Here is a 21900-nt window from a genome sequence, read left to right on the forward strand (position 1 = left end):
TGTGAAAGGGTAAGAAGAGCATAGTTTAAGTAGTCTGGATAATGAGCAGCAGGTGTGGCAGTAATCAGTGAGGTGCAAGGGGTTCTGGGTGATGGAGTCCTGACGGTGATGTGTAGTGAAGCATCTGGTGGCCAATAGAAGGAGCCACTGCGGTGATCATAACAGTATCCTGGAAAATTCTACAACCATGAAGTTTTGTCTTTCAAGCTTTATAAAATACAAAAAACATATTAAAAAAACCCTGAATATCATAATTTCTTTTTATAGTATCCTGGAAAAGAATGAAGTTTTTTCTTTCAAGCTTTCTAACCACTTTGATTTACTTTTATACTGAAAAACTCTGAGAAGGCAAACTTTAGGATTTTTTAAAACACTAAATAACCTAAATTGCCAGTGTTAAATGTACACTGCTGGTGTATATGAGTACCACCATATCTGGTGTTACAGATATATTTACATACATATACATATACAGTATACATAAAAATAAAGAAAATATATAATTCATAAGTTGTCTAAAGGATTTATGATAAAAGTGATGCTCACGTTTGCCAGATACTCGCATAATCTCATTTGTAATCAGAGTTTATTATTTTTAAGTTAGTGTCTTGTATTTTGTTAATGTGAGCGCCTCTTTAATCATAAACTGTTTCGATGTGTGTGCAGCAGGCACTTATTTTGATGCACATGCTTCACATGACGCAATTAACTTATTTTTAAATGACGAGAAACACACATGCTACGAACACATACTTTGAATTTGCGCCCTTTTGGAAGATAAGTTGCCAGTCGCCACTGATAGGATCTTTTCTTTAATTTAAAGGTGAAACTAAGATGTGCTAAGATTTTTCATGAACATGGGCTCTGGTCTTTTGCCTACAGGGTAAGGAAATAATTTTCAAATATGGGTGAACAGTTTATTTATTTATGTGATGCCATCATCACATAAACTTTTTTTTTTTACTGACAAAGTGCATACAACATGTAAATTACATACATTTTTTGTATTAATGTAACTGTACAAATACACAAATTGAGGGGTGAAAGCCAAAGGTTCGTAAGGAACATTTCAACTTTAAAGGAGGGCCAGAACAAAAAATGCCATCTGATCTGAATTTGTCTTCTAATTTCAAACTTTTATATCTCCAAATTGATTAAGAATTCACTTGTGTCCTTTTGGCAGCCGAAAGAGCTCATCAATAACTTTTTTTGAGATAAATATGTATCTCCATATCAACCAAAATGTCACTTACTCCCTAATGGTTCTTACCCCTCGAAATGTTTAATATAAGACTAAAGAGAACAATGTATTAACAAGACTAAATGGGTTAACATGCTTTTCATACTATATTATTAGCTCTTTGAGATGTGGTCTCCTTTGTTGGACTCAGGGCCGGTGCTACCTATAGGAAGAGTAGAGTAGGCAAATGTCTCGCGGTACTTTGATGTCATCCAACTATCGGTTATTGAAGCGCCACATGTAGTCGCAGAAGCCTAGCCTATATGATGAATAACTTCCAAAACTCGGCAGCTGACCGACTTTAACTCTTTCACCGCCAGCGTTTTTAAAAAAAGTTGCCAGCCAGCGCCAGCGTTTTTCATGATTTTCACCAAAGTTTAATGCCTTCCAGAAAATGTTCTTCTTTAAATATATAAACATACAATATACCAAATGAAAGAGCAGACCCTCTGCTTTCAAACAAAAAAAAAACCATTTCATCCTACCTTTAGTGGTTCTTTTGCAATCAGCTTTTGAATATGGGTAGGTTTTTGCAAAAACACCATATTTTGAGCAAAAAGCAGAAATAATTCCATTTTTATGACGGACTTTTCATAGACATCCATTCAGAGCGATCTTTAAAACAGACACGGACATGCAGCCGCTTGGCATAGGGAAATACTTCCGGTTTTAAAAAGTTGCGGAAGGGCGCCACCTGGTGGATAATAGCGGTATTGCGGAAAGACGGAATATCTCGTCATTGGCGGGGAAGCGTTTTCTCTTAATTGACGAGAAATCTCGTCAATGGCGGGGAAAGAGTTAAATGATGCTGAAGCGGCTATACATCCTTTGTCTTCTGCTCAGTAAAAAGAGCATGCAAAGACAGTGTAGCACATGAAACAGGTATTTTGAAATGATTGTAATGCATTGTAAAATTTTAGGACAGATCAAACTTGAGCGTTGCTGACTCTGTTTAGACACTTTGAATGTGTGTGCAATATAGCATTGCGTATAGGGAGCTGACTATCAAAATAGCCAAGTTAAAAATGTTTGTTTTTAAAGTCAAACAGCAAACAAAACAATTTATGACACTTTCTCACAATATCATGAAAATTAGAGGGGTGCGAGGGGCCTCCGACATAATTTTTGCCTACACTGTAAAAAATCTTTGCTGCCTTCAATTTTTTGTTGAATCAACTCAGATTTACAAGTCATGTCAACTTACTATTTTTTATCTTGACAAGGATGAGTTGCTACAACTTATAAAATATAGTTGAAGAAAGTCACTTCATTTTATAAGTTATAACAACTCATCTATAGTTATAGCAACTCATCTCTAGTCAAGATAAATAAGTAAATAAGTTGACATGACTTGTAAATCTGAGTTGATTCAACAAAAAATTTCAGCAAATTTTTTTTTACAGTGTAGGACCTCCAAATATCAAGAACCGGCTCTGTTTGCATTATACAGTATGAAGTTTCTTCTCCCAACCCAAACGTTATCAATAAATATTTACTTATATATTATATATTTTTAAATATTAAAATACTTCCTGCAATTTCGCGTCAATGTGCAGAAACAACTATAAATAATAAATTAATACCGTAGTTGATTTTCGCAAAATTAAGAATCCCTGCAGTTTGTTTGAGCTTCCCCATAAGTCCAAAAATGAAACATTGGCTGTGGGTTTGTGACATGACTATCTGTTAGACTGACCAATGTTAGATCGGGGGTGTTTGGAAAAAAAATGTTTTTGTTAAAATTTCATCCTATAAAATGTAATTTAAAAAATGTTGGACAGCATTGGTTTGATAACATTTCTAAATTCAGTCCTTTTGTTCTTTATCTCTGTCGAAGTCTTATTTGGGCCCTGAAGGCCTTGCAGAAGACAAAGTAAATAATCGGATCTAAAGAGGCATTAAGCATCGCAAGCAGCACAGTCAGCTCCTTTAGAATGTAGAAAGTCTGAACTTGTATACATTCATGCAGCAGGGGTTTGATGAACACATATGGAAGTCTAACCAGGTGATAAGGCACAAAACAAACACAGAAAACTCCAACTAGTACTTTCATGTTACGCTTAGACTTGATAAGCTTGATGCTGCTGGTTTGTGCTGGAGCAGCACTCTCAGCTTGTCTGAGCCTCTTTACAGTCCACCAGTAAAGTGACATCAATGATACCGACACAAACAGAAACATTACAAAGGAAGTGATCTGTATGACCCTGTAAATCTTTTTGAGCAAACTGTTATGATAACTGTCACAGTCAAAATCACCTTCCGCAGGACTTCTTGTAGCAGCACTTTGTGTACTGGCAAAAGCAATCATGTAGAAACAATTTACAGTGAGGATGAAAGCCCAAGTTGTTATACAGATGTTGCGGGTCGAACTTATTGTTTGCATAATGTGACCCTCCATTGGTCGCACAATTTTCAGGTACCTGAAAAAAAAGCAATGATTTTTACTAAACAAACTTATAGAAACATTGCTATTTGTGTTTAAACAATTTCAATTTTAAAATAAAAATGTTGCATGCATGCACCCATCCATCACCATCGGATAAAAAATCCATTAAAATGTAATAAAAAACTTTATATCATCAAAATTTTAAAAGCGAACAAAATATTCAGAACAATTTTTTTATTTTATTTTTAAATATTCTAAGCAATTTCTATAGGAATTTTAGAATTTGCCTTTGCTTATCACTTCTGCTTAACAATGTTATGCTGTGAAATTTCCTTAGTAAAAAATAATGGCTTGAATTTTCTAAATTTTTTATTTTCGTAACGACATGGTTTAGACCAGGGGTCTCCAATCTTTTTGTGAGGAAGGGCTAATGGATAAAACAATATGGAGGGCTACTTTTTTGATATTGTCTACTCAAAACATTTTTCTTTTACGTTGATATGTTTTATCATTGTTTAAAATGTTAGCATACATAAAATAAGCCAAGTTAAAATAAAAATATACAATAAATAAATATTAACCCTCTATGGTAGTGGTCTTCACTATTTTTTTAATGAGAGCCAAACTGATAGGTCAGAGTCAATAGGTGAGCCGCCTTTACAGCAAAGTATCAAAAGTTAAATACAATCATAAATAGCATGTCTACTCATCAATCTGTTGCAATGCAATAAATATGAGGGCAAATCATTCTTTATCATTTACCAGTCAAATTTGTAACTGAGACGATGATTTCCCTTAATGACAAAAACAGGATTTTAATACTAAGCATTCTTATAATATGTATATTCAGTGCCCCCTGAACCACTAGGAGGCCACCTTTCTCTTAATTTTATGTGGCGCTGCACAGAACGATTGGCGAGTGACATTACTTTGCCATGAGAGCAATTTGAAAGCATAACAAGCAGTCTGATTTAACAGTACTTTGCTGTCATATGACAATTGAACAAGCTTACCGACGTGCATCTTGATATAACGGGTATGGTTTTCTTACAAAGTTAGCGTCCGTAGCAGAAAAGACAGAAAAAGCGCATGCCTGCATGATCATATCACTGTATTATTTACTGCCATGCGAGCCACAAATTAAAGCTTGCCGAGTTTCATGCGACTCAATCCCGTGCGATGAAGAACACTGCTCTATGGCATAACTTTTGGATATTCCCCCCACACACTTTTTGGGAGCTTGGGGGCCACTGATAAAATATCCATCATACAATTTATCATGCCAAATATTGGCTCATTTTGGATTTCATGAGAGCTACACATTCCAAAAAAAGTTGGGACAGGTAGCAATAAGAGGCCAGAAAATTTAAATGTACATATAAAGGAAAAGCTGGAGGAGGACCAATGTTTAGGAATGGGAATGTTGTCCAATTCTTGTCTAATACAGGCTTCTAGTTGCTCAACTGTCTTAGGTCTTCTTTGTCGCATCTTCCTCTTTATGATGCGCCGAATGTTTTCTGTGGGTGAAAGATCTGGACTGTAGGCTGGCCATTTCAGTACTCAGATCCTTCTTCTATGCAGTCATGACGTTGTAATTGATGCAGTATGTGGTCTGGCATTGTCATGTTGGAAAATGCAAGGTCTTCCCTGAAAGAGACGACGTCTGAATGAGGGCATATGTTGCTCTAAAACTTGGATAAACCTTTTAGCATTGATGGTGCCTTTCCAGATGTGTAAGCTGCCCATGCCACACGCACTCATGCAACCCCAAACCATCAGAGATGCAGGTTTCTGAAATGAGTGCTATTAACAACTTGGGTTGTCACTGTCCTCTTTAGTCCGGATGAAATGGCGTCCCAGTTTTCCAAAAAGACCTTCAAATTTTGATTTGTCTGACCACAGAACAGTTTTCCACTTTGCCAAAGTCCATGTTAAATGAGCCTTGGCCCAGAGAAAACACCTGCGCTTCTGGGTTGTTTAGATATGGCTTCCTTTTTGACCTATAGAGTTTTAGCTGGATTGTGTTCACTGACAATGTTTTCTGAAAGTATTCCTTAGCCCATGTTGTGATTTCCATTACAGTAGCATTCCTGTATGTGATGCAGTGCCGTCTAAGGGCCTGAAGATCACTGGCATCCAGTATGGTTTTCCGGCCTTGACCCTTACGCACAGAGATTGTTCCAGATTCTCTGAATCTTTGGATGATATTATGCACTGTAGATGATGATAACTTCAAACTCTTTGAAATTTTTCTCTGAGAAACTCAGAAAACTATTTTTCGCTGCAGAATTGGTGATTCTCTGCCCATCTTGACTTCTGACAGACACTGCCACTCTGACAGGCTTTTTTACACCTAATCATGTTGCCAATTAACCTAATAAGTTGCAAATTAGTCCTTAAGCTTTTCCTTATGTGTACATTTACATTTTCTGGCCTCTTATTAATACCTGTGTCAGGCAATGAAAACAGAAGATCCCAGTGCAGGTAACAGAAATGTTTATTTAAATAATAATGAGTGTAAAATGACAATAGCACGTCTGGGCTAAAAGCCACACCAAGGCAGACGGCTGGGAGCGGGGAGCACACACAGGCACTGGGGCGAAGAACCACACACGTTTGGGCTCCGGCCAGACAACGAACGGTGGGAGAGAGTATATAAGGCCGATCACCTCACGCAGGGAGAGTCGTAGTCAACTCAGCTGCTGGCACACGAGACAGGTGGTAGAGAGGAATCCTGCAACGGGCAGAGAGAGAGAGAGGCGGTCAGAGTCTTCAGCAGAGTCCGTGCTGGACAGCGCACAGGGGCAGTCCGAGTCTTACGCAGAATTACGCGCCGGAGCGCACTGCGGCTGGACAGCGCAAGATGGAGACAGGCGCTCGGAGAATCCACGGACAGAGTGTTCACAGTGGCTAGAAGGAAGACACGCCACTCAGGAGAGACTGACAGCGGGCGGGGAATCTAAAGGGGTAAAGTCAGCAGAGAGCACGGAGAGTAATCCAAAATCAAAAAAACAGGAGACAGATACTATGGCACGACAGGACAGGACTAGAACTAGACAAGCTAGCGGGCAGGAACATACAAAACGAACTTGCAAGGAACAAACAAACACACAGGGATTAAATACTAAACCGATTGGGCATCAAATGAATATCAGGTGAGGGACGCAGGTGAAGGAAATGACACTGATGACACCCGTGACAGAGCCGCGCACGTGTGAAACTGTCAACACAAAAACATGAACAGAGAAACAAAAATACAGCGGTCACTGAAACCAAAGTCACGACAACCTGTCCCAACCTTTTTGGGAATGTGTAGCTCTCATGAAATCCAAAATGAGCCAATATTTGGCATGACATTTCAAAATATCTCACTTTCAACATTTGATATGTTATTTATATTTTATTGTAAATAAAATGTAAGTTTATGAGATTAGTAAATTATCCCATTCCTTTTTTTACTCACAATTTCTACAGTGTCCCAACTTTTTCTGATTTGGGGTTGTAGTTTGTTGCCTGAGGGCCCCGCTCTGCTGTAGAGCAGGGGTGGCAAACGTCGGCCCTGGAGAGCCGCAGTCGTGCAGAGTTTGGTTTTTAACCCTGATTAAACATCACCTGCTTGTTTTGATAAGAACTGGAGCTAAACTCATGGCTGTCTCTGAAACGGCATCCTATTCTGAGTAGGTACTTCATTTCAATGAGTTTAACGACCGCTAAAACAGTATGTACATTCGCATTAGTATGGACATCATCCACCATCATGTTAACATTATCATGTGACTTATGACGTAGTAGCCTTGGTCAAGTTCATGCGGCACCACAAGAACCGACAGGAGGATGACATCACAATACCGCAAGTCGTGAGTGACTCGAAATCAGACTTCTCTGTATGATTTTCTTTTTACAACACTAAGAAGGCTCAAAACAACATGATACTTTGCTTGAAGTATCACCTGGATCTCTACACATGAACGTGAGCATTAAGAACATTGTTTGTGTACACAGAGTTTACTAAAAAGAAGGTTTTGAACAACTGACTTTGGTTGTTTTGGTGTCCAGTCAAGATGTATCGATCTCCGAATGCGATGTAAGGAGGGGATGAGAGTATACATGGATAGCTCCTAAAGCATAGTTCCATATAAATGCACGGATAATTCGTTGTTTTGTCGCAAGTGAATAACAATATTGACCTTCTAGTTGAAAAAGGAGCCTCATATATGAGATTCATTCATTCGCATTCGGAGATCGATTCTTTATGTCTGGCAAAGATGGTGATCGGACACCAAAACAGCCAAAGTCAGTTGTTCAAAACCTTTCTTTTTAGTAAACTCTGTGTACACAAACAATGTTCTCAATGCTCGCGTTAATGTGTAGAGATCCAGGTGATAGGGAAGAGGATGAGGAAGACTATGATCAAGCAACTGCACAGAAATCAAGAATCAGAAAAGTGCTGTAATACTACACCTTGAAATTACAACAGTTAAAATAACTTTACATTTAAATACATTTTTTATTAATTTCAATCTGTAGCATACAGAAGTTAAATAGATATTTAGTATGTGTGTTTAACATAGTTTGTGTGTAATAAATAACTTTTTACAGCAAAATCACAAATATACTACATTATACTGTCTTACACCTTCAACAATAGTTTACTGTTCAGTAGTTTAACAAATGCTAATTTAACCGAAGGAATCGCGCTACTTGTGTGTAATAGCTACTTACATGTATTTCACACTGGAGGTGGTGGTCTTCGGTCGATATGACGATTGCTTGCTTTCTTGTAGCATCATGGGAAAGCTGTGATAGATAAATATACATCTATGCTTGCTTAAAAATCTGAGGGGACTTACTACAGTAGGTCATCTGGGGATTTCTCGCCTACTTTTTTGTGAATACTGAGGATTTGGACATACTACTCTGTCCACGTACTGTTTCTCCTACTATATAGTATCTAAGTAGGCGGTTTCAGACGGTACTAAAGTAAACGTACCTCCGAATTCTCGCCTACCCTTTTGTGTATACTGAGGTTTCGGACATACTATTTGTTCGCCTACTGCCTTTTGCCTAGTATATAGTATGGAAGTATGCGGTTTTGGACGCAGCCTCTGTAAGACTACGGCTCTCCAGGATCGACGTTCGCCACCCATGCTGTAGAGGGTTAAAATTGAGGCTATTAATAGAATGTGCTATGGCGGGTAATTTACATACTCTGTGCGGGCAACCTGATGCCCGTGGGCACCATGTTGGAGACCACTGGTTTAAACAAATGTAGGTTTTCTAGGTCAACATATAATAATGTTTAAGTTCATATTGGTCTGACCAGTGTTCGACACAAATTAAATCACACTCAACGTTCAGGAACAAATGGCACAATTTCCTGAAAATGACTTAATACAGCGGTGCCCAACCCTGTTCCGATAGATCTACTCTCCTGCATATCTTGGTTCCAAATTGCTGCCTTCTGAGGCAGCTTTCCAAGGCAGGAAGGCATCAAGGCATGGCCGAATTCATGGTCGAGACTGGTCGAGTTCGAAAAAATAAAATGTCGGCCAAGGAAGTGACTGGAGCACAAATTTACTGTACATAAAAGTAGATTTTCACTTTTTACACCTTTTAATTGCATTTCTAACGAGAAAGTAGTATTGTAGTTTTCAAATATGTGATTAGTTATCACTAAGGCGCTCTCTGTTTATATTTCAAACACGCTGCCTTTGAAGTGTGTCCGAAAGCCTTTCTCTGAGCTGCCTTCATGCCTCCGAAGTCATTTCCTCATGAGGCAGCGAGGCAACGAGTCACTGCCTTGAGTTTTTTGTACGCAGCCCTAGTTTCAACACACCTGACTCTAATTTTTAGGTAGCCCTGAAATGCTTAATCCCTTGCGAAAATTAACCATGGTTTTATTGTGGTAAAAGTGTAGTAAGTGTAGTTTTACTACACTAACTATGGTTCAACTATGGTTTTTGAAAACCATGATTGTCAACACCATGGTTATTTTGTAGTTACTATGGTTTTACTACAGTAACCATGGGTTGGTTTTTTTAACTGTAGTAAAACCATGGTTAATTTTCGTAAGGGATTGCCAGGTGTGTTTGATTGGGTTTGGAGCTGAACTCTGTAGGACAGTAGATCTCCAGGAACAGGGTTGGTCACCACTGACTAATAGTATAAGCACACTGTAATTTATACCTGTTAACAGCAATGTAGCCCATAAAGAGAATACTGGAGTACATGTTGAGGTAGGAAGCTGGAGCCCCAAAGTTACAGTAGATACGATGAATTTCCTCTGAACTGACAGCATATTTAATTATGCGTAATATCAAACACAGGCAGACGAACAAGTCGGCCACAGCTAGATTCTTCAGATACACTGTGATGCTGGATTTATGAGTAACTTTACAAAAATACACATATATTGTAATACTGTTGAGCACCAGGCTTGCCGAACAGATCAGTGTGTAGACAGATATGAAAAACGTACGAGCTGGCATTTCAGACAAGCCACATGATCTTTCAGTTGAATTTGTCGTGTTTCCTTCCATGCTGAGCAGGCTCGTAACCTAGAGGTGAAAATTTGTCTGTTAAATTGTAAAGTCTACACATTTTGCAAAAAGTCTAAAGTGCAGTAATGTATTTTAACCATTCTAAAGACAGAAATAAAAAAAAGTATGATATTTTTCATACTACTGTAAATTAGAATTTTTTGGTTCCTTGTTCTCACTTAAACCTCAAGCTCGTTTAACACCTCAGCTTCAATTTCACACTTAAAAAAGCCTCATCCCCCCACATACTGTTATCTACATTATCTACATGTACATTAAATTGTTTTCTTTAATCTTGATATTTACTATATATTGACCAGATATTCTCAATATCTCTGTTACACACTGTGCCAAGACCTGATACTACAGTAGGTTCTGTATTTTTTATTTGTTAGAAAAATGGTCAAAGAATGGTCCCTAACTGCCACGGGGGTAGCTGGTACCTTTAAAAAATATATATATATATATATATTTGCACCTAAAGAGTTTGTATACAGTAAGTGCCTCAAAGGTATCAAATGTATATATATACACTTTTTAAAAGGGTACGGACCCAATGACAGCTTGGGACCATTTTTTACAATTTTTCTGACAGTGTATTCATCAATTTAAGACCATTAGAGTAATCTCAGACTATTTAAACACTTTGTAAATTAAGTCTAGAACAATATGTTGAGATTTTACAATACAAAAATATTACTTTTTTGTCCAAAAAAGTCTTTACAATTATATTATTTTAAAAAAAATATATTTTAAACTAGTATTATGTTAGATAAGTTTGAAATAAAGTTTAATAAAGTTTGTGTATTTTTGTAGTTTTGTGTAGTTTCACTTACCGTGCGACTTTCGTTCAACAGCTCTAAACATTGAATGTTAATATCAGTGTGTATCTCTCCCTTTAAACAGGAACTTAATATTGTCAGATGTTTTTGATGACGCAGTAAACAGTTTTTTTAAACTAATTCAAGGATTTGAAAAAGAAACAAAGGCATTAAAGCACATTAACATACAATGATAGCTAATTTACAGTTTTTTACAGACGCTAGGACACATTTCTCAATACTTGCGTCACTTTTGCAAAACTCTTCACACAGTGAGCACAACAGAAGTCTATGTGGGCTAAACTGAGGATCAGTTATCATTGCTTTGGCACAAAATACATTCAATAACTACATCTCTCAAATTTCATGAATTCTTTTCTCACTCAGACACAACAACTGCGAAAACTCTTTATACATACAGGCCAATTTGCACTTTGCACATGCTTACATACTGTTTTTAAAATTGTTAAACTTATGTTCAAAACAATAACATAATACAAAACTGAATAAGACAGCAATTTGCTACATTTCTACAGTAATATTTTATGGAAATATATTTTACATCTCAAAAATAAATGCTATAAAAACAATTGGCCAAATGGAAAAGACAGAGTAGGTTAGCGTTACTATTGTATCTGTATCAGTGGATGGTGTGTACTGTATACAAATTCTTGTATTCTGGAATTACTTAGTGTAAAAAATAAAAAATAAAGAACATAAAATATTGAGGAATTCTGCATCATGTTTGATTCATTCCAGTAACATATATCACTTATATACAATTATAAACAGAGATGTGTCCTTTTTTTACACAAGAAAACATTGTATAATGCTATGTTGTTAGTGTTTTTTGGTCATTGTTTGTGGGTGACAACTGTCGGCTGTCAACCTTTGCTAGTGTTCTGGAAGAATGAGTTGATTTGAGACCTGAATAAATTGTTTTGGTAGTTGTAGTGCATTTTGAATGTGAAATGAACTGCTTTGCCAAGCTGAAAGTTGGTTAGGTGAGCTGTGTGAAGAGTTTTGCAAGAGTGACCGAAGTATTGAGAAATGTGTCCTAGCGTCTGTAAAAAACTGTAAACACTTGACTGTAATGTTTCCCATGATCCTAAAAAACGTTTTGATCTATAGGTCAGGAGGTTCCCCCCTCAAAACAGGATTCATTTCTTTATTTTGAAATATATGACTTAAGAATAGATGTGAAGCTCTGTAAAGTACAGTATTTCATCAGCTTGCTTTCTGGGTATGGTTTTGGTTTCATGTGACAATCTACAGCATATGTGTATGCGCGTGTGTGCGTGCTTGCGTTGTGTGCATGTGTGTGTGTGTGTGTGTGTCTGCATTTGTACTCAGGGTTCCCCCCACAAAAAAGGATTTCGGATCTGATTATTCCTATTGACTATAATTTTATAATCATGACCGTTTCATGTAGAATAGATGTCTTTTTAAACGGCTGGACATTTTCAAAATGTGCAAACTGACCACTAAGGCACTGGGTATCTTTGAGGGCATTTATTAAGGACCCTCCCTAACATCCATGGTGGAAAAATGGTTTGCTACATTGGGACTGGCTTTTGAGGGCTAATATACACAAATACCCAGTTCAATCAGATAAGGCCTGCTAGGACAATTGCCAGACACCTCTTTACAGGCCAAGAAGAATAACACAATTAGGAAGAAGAGGATATTTCTATTGGTTCACAGCATTTTCCCTTATCACCTAAACTCATAATCACTCTCATCTTAAAGACTAAGCTAGGGTGGCCACAGATTCATTAAAACTGGCCATGCAGAAATAAGAAAACTGGGAAATAGTGATTTTTCTTAAAACCCACTCTATTCATGTTGATTTAGCGCAAAGGAAAACACATATATACAGGGCTTGACATTAACTTTTTTGCTCACCAGCCACAGTGGCCAGTGGTTGTCCAGTGTAACTAGTCACTCAGCATTTTCGCTGGCCACAATTTAGTTGTTGGAAAAAATACATTTTATATGATTAAAATTGACTTTGGCATGCTACATTTTTTTTTAAAGATTCACACCCAAATTGAGACTACATTAGCTGGTAGCCTATATACCTGGTATTAATACAGATTATATAATAACAAATGAACAATCTGCCACTGGGGTAAGAAAAAAACTAACTTTTGCTTACCCCACTGGCGGATTTGTTTGTTTGTTTTAAGCACAAATTCACTTCAATTGTATATTTTTGTCTAAAAACTAGAATTCAAGAAAATACATCTTGATTTAAGATTGTTCAGATATTTATACTGAAAACAAGACAAAAATACTAAGTAAGGAACTTCGAAGCGGGTATAATTACGATAATGTGTATCAAGTCCACGTCGCTGTGGAAGTAAACTGTTGCCTACAATCCTTGCGTTCATTGTAGTGCAAGAAAAGAGATTCCAGATGGAGACAATAATCCCTTTTATACATATAGTCTTTAATGATAAATTGCAGTTAAAGAGAATGTTTGTTTTATACATTTTTGCAATATTGCTTGAAACCGTCTTTACTAACTGATAAAAGACTATTTATTTGGTGTACTGAATGTAACAATATTAATACATGTCATCTTTGCACAAGGTAGGGCCTTAAAAACATCAGTTTATGAGATCATCGCGTCAACGATTGGCCCTCTGGCTTGTCAATCAATGCCATTACGATCCTTGTGAGAGTTGTGCGCACTCCAGTAACTTTACACAGTTGATGCATGCGCATAGCGCATGAAACTCCGTCTTTAGTTTCGGTTTGTTTTCGTTGTCGGCGCTCCTGCTTTCCTCCTTGAATTTGCACCATGGAAGAGAAGAAACCTGATGGAGGACCCAAAAGAAAGACTTTTATTTGAATTCGCTGAGAAGAGGAGAAAATTGTCAGAAGAACGTAATGTAACCAGAGTCGTTATTGGAGAAACATTTCAACGCTGGAGAGCAATGAAGGAACAGAGAGGTGTCAAGAGAGACGTTCAGTTTTCAAAAATTCTTCTCGACAGGTAACAGTGATTATTCTTTATTTGGGGAATAATTATTGTTGTACTGTTATTCAGGTATATTGACGTTGTTCTTGTTCTTTAGTTGTAAGGCAGTGACCAGTCTGCTACATGCTAGTTGAAATAGGAGTAGCGTCGACTGATCTAACGTTATATCTTATGTGTTTATTATCATATTATTTCACATAATGAATCCACTGACGCGACACAGCATATGCCAGTGGTAAACAAACACTCGTGTTCAAATACTCATGCACAAGTTTTGGAAGGCGTTCCCTAGAAAGAGCTGTGAAGGAGGGAGGCTGTTCTTACGCATGCGCTCATTTCAAAAACTTTTTTGTTTTTGGATTCTCAGTCGGCGAAAACATCCTCATTTGCGCCTTTAACAGGTCATATGTGAACATACTCTTTCTGGTACATCAGTGCTGTCAATTTAGCAGAAAAAAGGTTGCAGGATTACTAGTCATTTGCTGGTAAGCGCTATTTGTGAACGGAAAACAAGGATCCTCAGCATTTATAACGGACAACGTCAGAACGCACTGACAGCTTTGGGTCAATCATAACATCTTGAGTTCAGTAACGTTTAAAGTCACCTAATGAAATGTTGTTTGGTCACGAGCAACTACGTGACTGTCAGCGTTTGCCAAAGAAGTAAAAACAACAAAATACGGACTGTGGGTATGAACTCATAATAACCCGCCATTTTTACAAATGCAACACTAAGCTCACCATGCGCCAGTTTAGTGGTAAGTTCCACTTTCTAACCGAGATTAAATTTTTTTATTAACTGGTTAATTCATGGTAATTTACAAAAAATACTGTGTGAAAGAGGCTACTGCTCTTTTAACTGCAGTCACTTTTATTTCAGTTTTTTCTTCTTCTTTTTAACACGTTAAACCGTTTTTATAAAATCACACTTATTTTCTTTTAATTGTTAATTTTTATGCTCGTGTATCTTCATTTTTATTGTGATTTTAAATGTCTCTTATTTTTACAGTTTTTCTTTTTGATTTATAGAGTTTTCTTGTTTCTATGTAAAGCACTTTAAATACCTCTATGTATGAAATCAGAGGCGTCATGCACCAATCTTTTTAAGGGGGCACAGTGTGCACAGTTCACAGAAATTTGTGCATACACAGACATCAAACGAAATATTATAGAGCTTTCAGTCTTTTCCATAGCACTTACATTTCTAACAATCTGAGCATCCCTACCTTCATGCTAAAACCTCCAAAATAAAAATGTTGACTAACTTTTATATCAAATACTATTCAATCGGACATATTGGTATCATATTTACATCAGAAACGGCATATTTTGTTTATTTACGTTTTGTTTAATGGCTTGTTTATTTGTGTAATAAATGCATTTTGCACAACAACTGCATTATCCTATAAAATTAATGTAATTTTAAATCCATAAAGTATATAAACAACGAAAATGACATAAGCTATAGCCACATGATCGATTTTAATGTTCAATAATGCTTTTATGAATGAAATATGTTTGATAAAATTATTAGAGTTACAGATTGTACCTCATATGTGAGCATGCGATTCCGGCCCCCGTGATGTCTGGCGAACTTTGGCGTTGTACCAAGAAGAATTTACAAATCTACTAATATAACGTCGAGACTGTCACATTTTACACCATACATTTTCTACACAGAGGAGGTTAACTGCACATTACCGTACTGGGGTTTGGAAATGTTGTGAGCGTTTCTTACACGTTTTTATTTCTCAGATAGCCAAATGCAACAGCAAAGAGCTCGTGAGACGACTGACTGCAGCGCCTGCCGCCAGAATAAAGTAATGTTACACGATCAAAACACCATCAAAACTGCAAAAATCTCTGAAAAGTGACAAGGATGAAGCACAGAATTGATAATATTGTGCATATTAAACAGATTAAAAGACAACTAAACAGATTAATGGACGCTTCTTTGATTTTGAGGTTGCATGCAAAATCCATTTGGCTCAAAAAACCGAGCGGGCATGTGCTCCCTCAGTTTGATTGGCCATGACATCTCTGTATGAAATGTGCTATACAAATATACTTTCATTGCCTTTCCTTACCTAAATTGGAGCGAGTTTGTCAATTCAATTCAATGAATTTTATTTATATAGTGCTTTTCACAATTGCTCAATTGTTCCAAGCTTTATATTAATGAAAAAAAACAAGTTTTAAGAGATCAGTTTCTAAACAATTAAGTACCTTTTTTGAAAAAGGAAGTGTGTCAAGCCTGCAAGTTGATTCTTTTAGTTGTACTGTTTCCTCCAGGGTTTAAAAAAATTTTTGATCAAATTCTGAAAAACGTGTCTAATTTCTGAGGTTGGTGTGATAAGATCTCACTGACCTGAGTACAACATGAGGCCGAATTAATCGCCGTTCTGATATTACTGATCTTCTCTTATGCTGAAGCTGAGATTATTTACCAGGACAGAACAGCGCATCACAAACTCCTGATCTTGTCATAAAAATTGCAAACGCATATGGGGCCCTATCTTGGACCCAGCGCAATTGACTTTGTCAGTGACGCATGTATCATTCGTATTTTGCGCCGGCGCACAGCGGGGTTTTTACCTCCACAGATGCACGTCAGCAAACTAGGGAATGAACTTGCGCTCCCTGGGCGGTTCAGCGCAAAAAGGAGGCGTGTTGCGGCGCAAACCATCCCTGATGCTATTTTGCAGTTTCAAAAAACAATTGCGCTACTAACCAAAAAAAACTAGTCTAAAGTCAGTGGCGCGTTGCGCGTGGTTCATTATGCTATTTTAAGGGCGCATGCTTGACCATAATGTATAGCGTGCACAACGCGCATACACTTTGCTTATCTAATCTACACAGATGCAACAGTTATTTTTGCAAATCATAAATTGTTACACTTAAAAATATTAATACACGAGATAAGGGGAATCATAGTGGTGAGCATTGTGGTGATAGTTTTTATTTATTCTCATGCAAATAACGATTAAAATATTTTCATAACTTTGTTGTGTGGCTGTATTACGTTTATTTTATGTAAATAATAGTTAAAATGTTTTCATAAGAAACCTTAATGTATATGAACTTGATTTGTAAGAGTACTTTGGGGTTGGACCTTGCTTGCGTTTCTTGGGTCCGATTTCAAAGCCCCCAAACCCTTTCAGCGGTGAGGGTGGACGCAGCGATGTCCTCTGCTGGCGTCAAGTCCTGAGGCAGATCCACCTCCCGTTACACGGCGTGCCCGATTTATGCTGGCAAGCGTGGGATTCCCCCGTACAAGGACGTCGGTCTCCTCGGCTGTGAACCGCTCCTGGCGTGCGCCTGGTAAATCCGTCATAATAATAGCAACCCGCCATGGAACTTGCGCCCTTGCGTTTAAAGGGAATGTTGGCTAGCGTTCTGATTGGTTTATTTGACGTTACGCCCAAACCACACCTATGAATAATGAACCTACTTCAGACCAACCCCTTATTGATTTGCGCCCGGCGCAAGAGTTATTTCTCACGCCGGGAAAATAGCAACAGCGCCCAAGATCCGCCCACAAAGTCACTTGCGCGTTGCGCTTCGCACTTGCGTTTCAGATCGTTAAAATAGAGCCCATGGAGTCAATACAGCGCCATATATATTTGCAAAAAAATAAAATATTGCAAAGCTAAATAAAGTTTTGCAAAAGAAAAATGAAGTATTGAGCAAAAAAATGCAAGCATAAAAAGGATCGCAAAAGAAAGAGAAAAAATACTGTATTGCAAAGGAAAATTAAATTTCACAAATATAAGTAAAGCAGAGCAGAAATAAAAATATAAATGGATTTTTATCTCTGCAATACAACAATGATTTTTCAAACCAATAAATTCCTTTGCAACTCTATAAAGCTATAATTCTACGTTTCAATCTGGACGGATTCAAGGGATTGGGGTGTATACAACTTGCCAGCGTGTGTTCCATCATCAGCTTGAGTCAGAGACAGTGAGACAGTGGCTGCGTCCAAATAACCACACTTGCGGTCTTTGCACTTGCCCACTTGACTACTTACGTGACATATTTCCTGTATTTGGCTCAAGTGTTCTAGTGGGCTTGAAGATCCCAAGTATACATGTAGAATTATTTACCCGATGGGACACACTTAGCAAGTGTAAAAATGTTAATCGGAGTGGCAGCAATTTGCACCAAAACGTATTCGTTTTTTATTCAGGCTACTTAAAATATATATTTTAAAGTTTTTCTTTAAGTAAAATGAACACTCTCTGAAATTAACATTTGCTGAACTTAAAGATATCTACACCTATGTGAAACTTTCAGAAGCAGAATTCTTTGCACCTGTAAAAATTTTGTTCACGCAACTTTACTAAATTTTTTGTTTATTCAGTAGTCTATGAATTAAGGACACAATTAATGTTGTTTCTAATTATGTGATAAAAGCAGTTGCACATGTTTTACAAAATACATGGCACCAATGAAATGTCAAATGACATTTAGTTTTATTACCAACGTAATAGGTAATATCCATTTATTAACTTTAAAAAAAAAAATTCTGCGACATCTTGCGAGGTTTGGGCAGAAGTCTCACGATTTACATCCAGAATAAGATTTATGATGGGACACGCTTAGCCTTGTGTGGCCCTGTCCCAAATGGCGCACTTCATGTGGACCTTCGGTCTTGTGGCCTTAAATTGCAAATGGTCACTTAGTCTACAAGTCCGTAGGGTGTCCCATCTTTCATTTTTACGCTTCGAAGTGCGCTCATCAGCGCCCCCTTTGCACCCTTGATGCGGTCTTCTGCAAAGCCCGCACTGCAGCAGGTTTTGTTCACTTTACCAACCTAGAAGTCTTTGCGAACGAGCAATCAGACCAATCAGACGACGGAAGGGAGGAGTTCATTGACAACTTCTTTTCCTATTTTCGGCATGACGCTCAAGTCTGTCCCAAAATACGACTCCGGAGCTCCCTCGTGGACTCGCATCAAGGGTCCCTAAGGTCTGCACTACATGATGTCATCAAAGTGTGGACTCTGAGAAAGTCCATAAGTCCGTTGTGAGCCATTTGGGACAGGGCCAATATCGCTTTGAAGTGTGGGTTTAGTGTTTGTTTAGCCCACTGCACTTTGTCAGTTTTAAGACATGGGACAGTCTTGCGCACTTACTTCCTGTCGCATGCACCCGCTTTCAAGTGCAAAAACCGCAAGTGTGGTTATAGACCATTTTGCAAGATGTTAACAACACTGGTCCAGAAGCACTTGTTTCTGTTTTGTTATCAGTTTTTTAACAATACATAAACCTAGGGATAAAATACAATCATATAAACATACTGAATCAAAAACTGAACATATAAAACTGAATCAAAAAGTTTAACAAATATTTTTAAGATGTCTGTGAAATAAAGAAAACAGTTACAAACTGAAAAAGGAAGTTTCTGGACCAATGTTGTTTACATCTTGCAAAATGGTCTATTTGCACGCAGTCAGTGGTGGAGCAGAATCAGAAAACAGTCATGCGGCTGGATCTGCGGTATGTGTGAATCATTTTTTTCTTTTAGTTTGCTAGTATTAAAATGACGTTTAGTTAACTAGATATGTATTAACTCAAGTTGAAGAAGTTAGAGATTAATCAATGCCGTGATTTTATTAGCAGTACACTTGCACACTACTATATGCAGACAAGATAAGTAGAAATACATCTGTACTTTTACTATGAAAAAGCCATCTTTGTTTAGCATTTGTATTACTGTAGTTTTATTAAAAAGATAATGGTTAAACAAACTGTAACTGGGCCATGGAAAATTTGTTAGTATGCTTTTTAAAATATCATAGTTAAACTATAATTGCTGTAGGTTCGTGACGCCTCATTTTGAGTCCTTTGTTATTGTCACATTAGTTTGTTAAATAAAATGTGGTGATGAATTAGGACAACACGCTGTGCATGTTGGTCATTGTTTCTGAGTTGTAACAGCATGTTTACTCTGTCTCTCACAGGCAGAGGACACACTTTGTATGGCTTGATGATAAGTGTCTTAATATTGTAGGAAAGATTGCTTATGGCTAACTTAACTTGTAACCTTTTCATGTGCATATAAAAAAATCGAATAATTCAGTTTTTTGTGTTCCAGATGTTGTGATCTGGAAGAGTAAACAGCAAAGGCTTTCATCATCCATGGCTACATCCACTCTGTTTATCTGATGCCTAAGCACATGTTTCATTATTGTTTTTTAATAAAGCTTTAAGTTCCCTTTTCTACGATTTACTTCGTACAAATTCATATGAATTAGCCACTTTCTGTTTCTATTTTTGTCACTTCCATAGATCATGCATTGGGGTATTTCACTGATGTTGTCTGCTTGCATCTTTTTGTTAAAACATACACAACGTTCAGTCAGAGGTCAATATATTTTAAATGAAAAAATGTAATTAAAACTTAAATGAAAAAAAATTCTAGTGATCTACTTAGGATTAAGTGAGGGGGATTCCTTTACGTTCTCCAGGATACCCTACAGTGCCCTCAAGAATTGCCTTTAGCAGTTTAATACACACTATAAATGGCACGGTCCGCGAATGCCCCCCTTGACGCCGGCCCTGAATATCATAAAGATAATTTATTATAGCAGGTTAAAATTGCCACTTTGTAGGTGTGAGCAAAAACGTGCCATCTTGGGTATGCCCTTTTTAAATGCAAATGAGCTGATCTCTGCACTGAATGGCAGTGCTGTGGTTGGATAGTGCAGATTAAGGGGTGGTATTATCCCCTTCTGACATCACAGGGGGAGCCAAATTTCAATGACCTATTTTTTCACATGCTTGCAGAGAATGGTTTACCAAAACTAAGTTACTGGGTTGATCTTTTTTAGAAGCACTGGGGACCCAATTATATTTATATAATTATGTGAACCATACCGTACAAGAGTACGTTTAACCCCAAAGTACGGTTCGTTTGCCAAGTGTGATCGCTCCGTACTACCAGGGTGCGGTACGCTTAAGCTCAGATATCCATAGCACAAATGTATACAGCCGCGTGTCACTGCACCCCAAACAAACCCAAGATGATTGTGTTGGACATAATGCGTGCTGCGTGGATAAATTGGTTTATGACATTAAAGCAGGACAGGAGCAACTACCATTCACATTTATTTAAAATAAATCAAATATGTACACATTACAAGTCATTTTTAAATGTTTTTTATATATATATATATATAAAATGTTGTTAAATGTTTATGAACCCACATCTAAACTGCTTTATTGCTACATTTATAACACAGTGTCAGCACTGTAAGAAAGGCGGAACAAAAGCACTTTAAATACACAGTTAGGTCCATAAATATTGGGACAGAGGCACATTTTGTGTTATTTTAGCTGTTTACCAAAATGTATTCCAGTTACAGTCATATTATGAATATTGTCTTACAGTGCACACTCTCAGCTTTATTTTGAGGGTATTCACATCCATATTGGCTGAAGGATTTAGGAATTACAGACTTTTAATACGTAGCTCCCCCTTTTTAAAGGGGTCAAAAGTAATGGGAAAGTTGACTTAAAAGCTGTTTTATGGACAGGTATTGTCTATTTGTTAAATAATTTCCATATGAATGACAGATATTAAAGGTCTGGAGTTGATTTTAAGGGTTGCAATTGCAAAAACACTTTTTAACACCTTATGGATAATGTACAAAAAGCCCCCTTGTGTTCAATGCATTTAATTCAGTAGAATACTGTTAGATGGATGCAACACTAGGGTAAATGAGAATAAAACTCTGGAAATACTACAGCAGTTTAGTAATGTGACAATTAAACCACTAGCACATGCAACACCGGCATTTATAACCATTAAGTAAAATAATACATTTATAAAGAAAAAACAGTAACACTTTATAAGGTTGTATTTGTATAATATTATTGCACACAAACTTACAATGAACAATACTTATTTAGTGAGTTCATGTT

The 21900-nt window shown here is 37.2% G+C and overlaps 1 protein-coding gene across 1 annotated transcript; it reads right to left on the minus strand.

The window, feature by feature from the left end:
- Positions 1-922: 922 nt before the first annotated feature.
- On the minus strand, positions 923-11035 carry LOC135771432 (G-protein coupled receptor 87-like). Its single transcript, XM_065281672.2, has 3 exons — positions 11002-11035; positions 9813-10183; positions 923-3660 (listed from the first exon to the last, which is right to left on the minus strand). The coding sequence occupies exons 2-3, from the start codon at positions 10163-10165 to the stop codon at positions 3063-3065; spliced, it is 951 nt and encodes a 316-aa protein (XP_065137744.1). The 5' UTR covers positions 10166-10183; positions 11002-11035; the 3' UTR covers positions 923-3062.
- Between the last annotated feature and the right edge of the window lie 10865 nt (positions 11036-21900).

Source organism: Paramisgurnus dabryanus, chromosome 8 (assembly GCF_030506205.2).
Source record: "Paramisgurnus dabryanus chromosome 8, PD_genome_1.1, whole genome shotgun sequence".
Taxonomy (NCBI): domain Eukaryota; kingdom Metazoa; phylum Chordata; class Actinopteri; order Cypriniformes; family Cobitidae; genus Paramisgurnus; species Paramisgurnus dabryanus.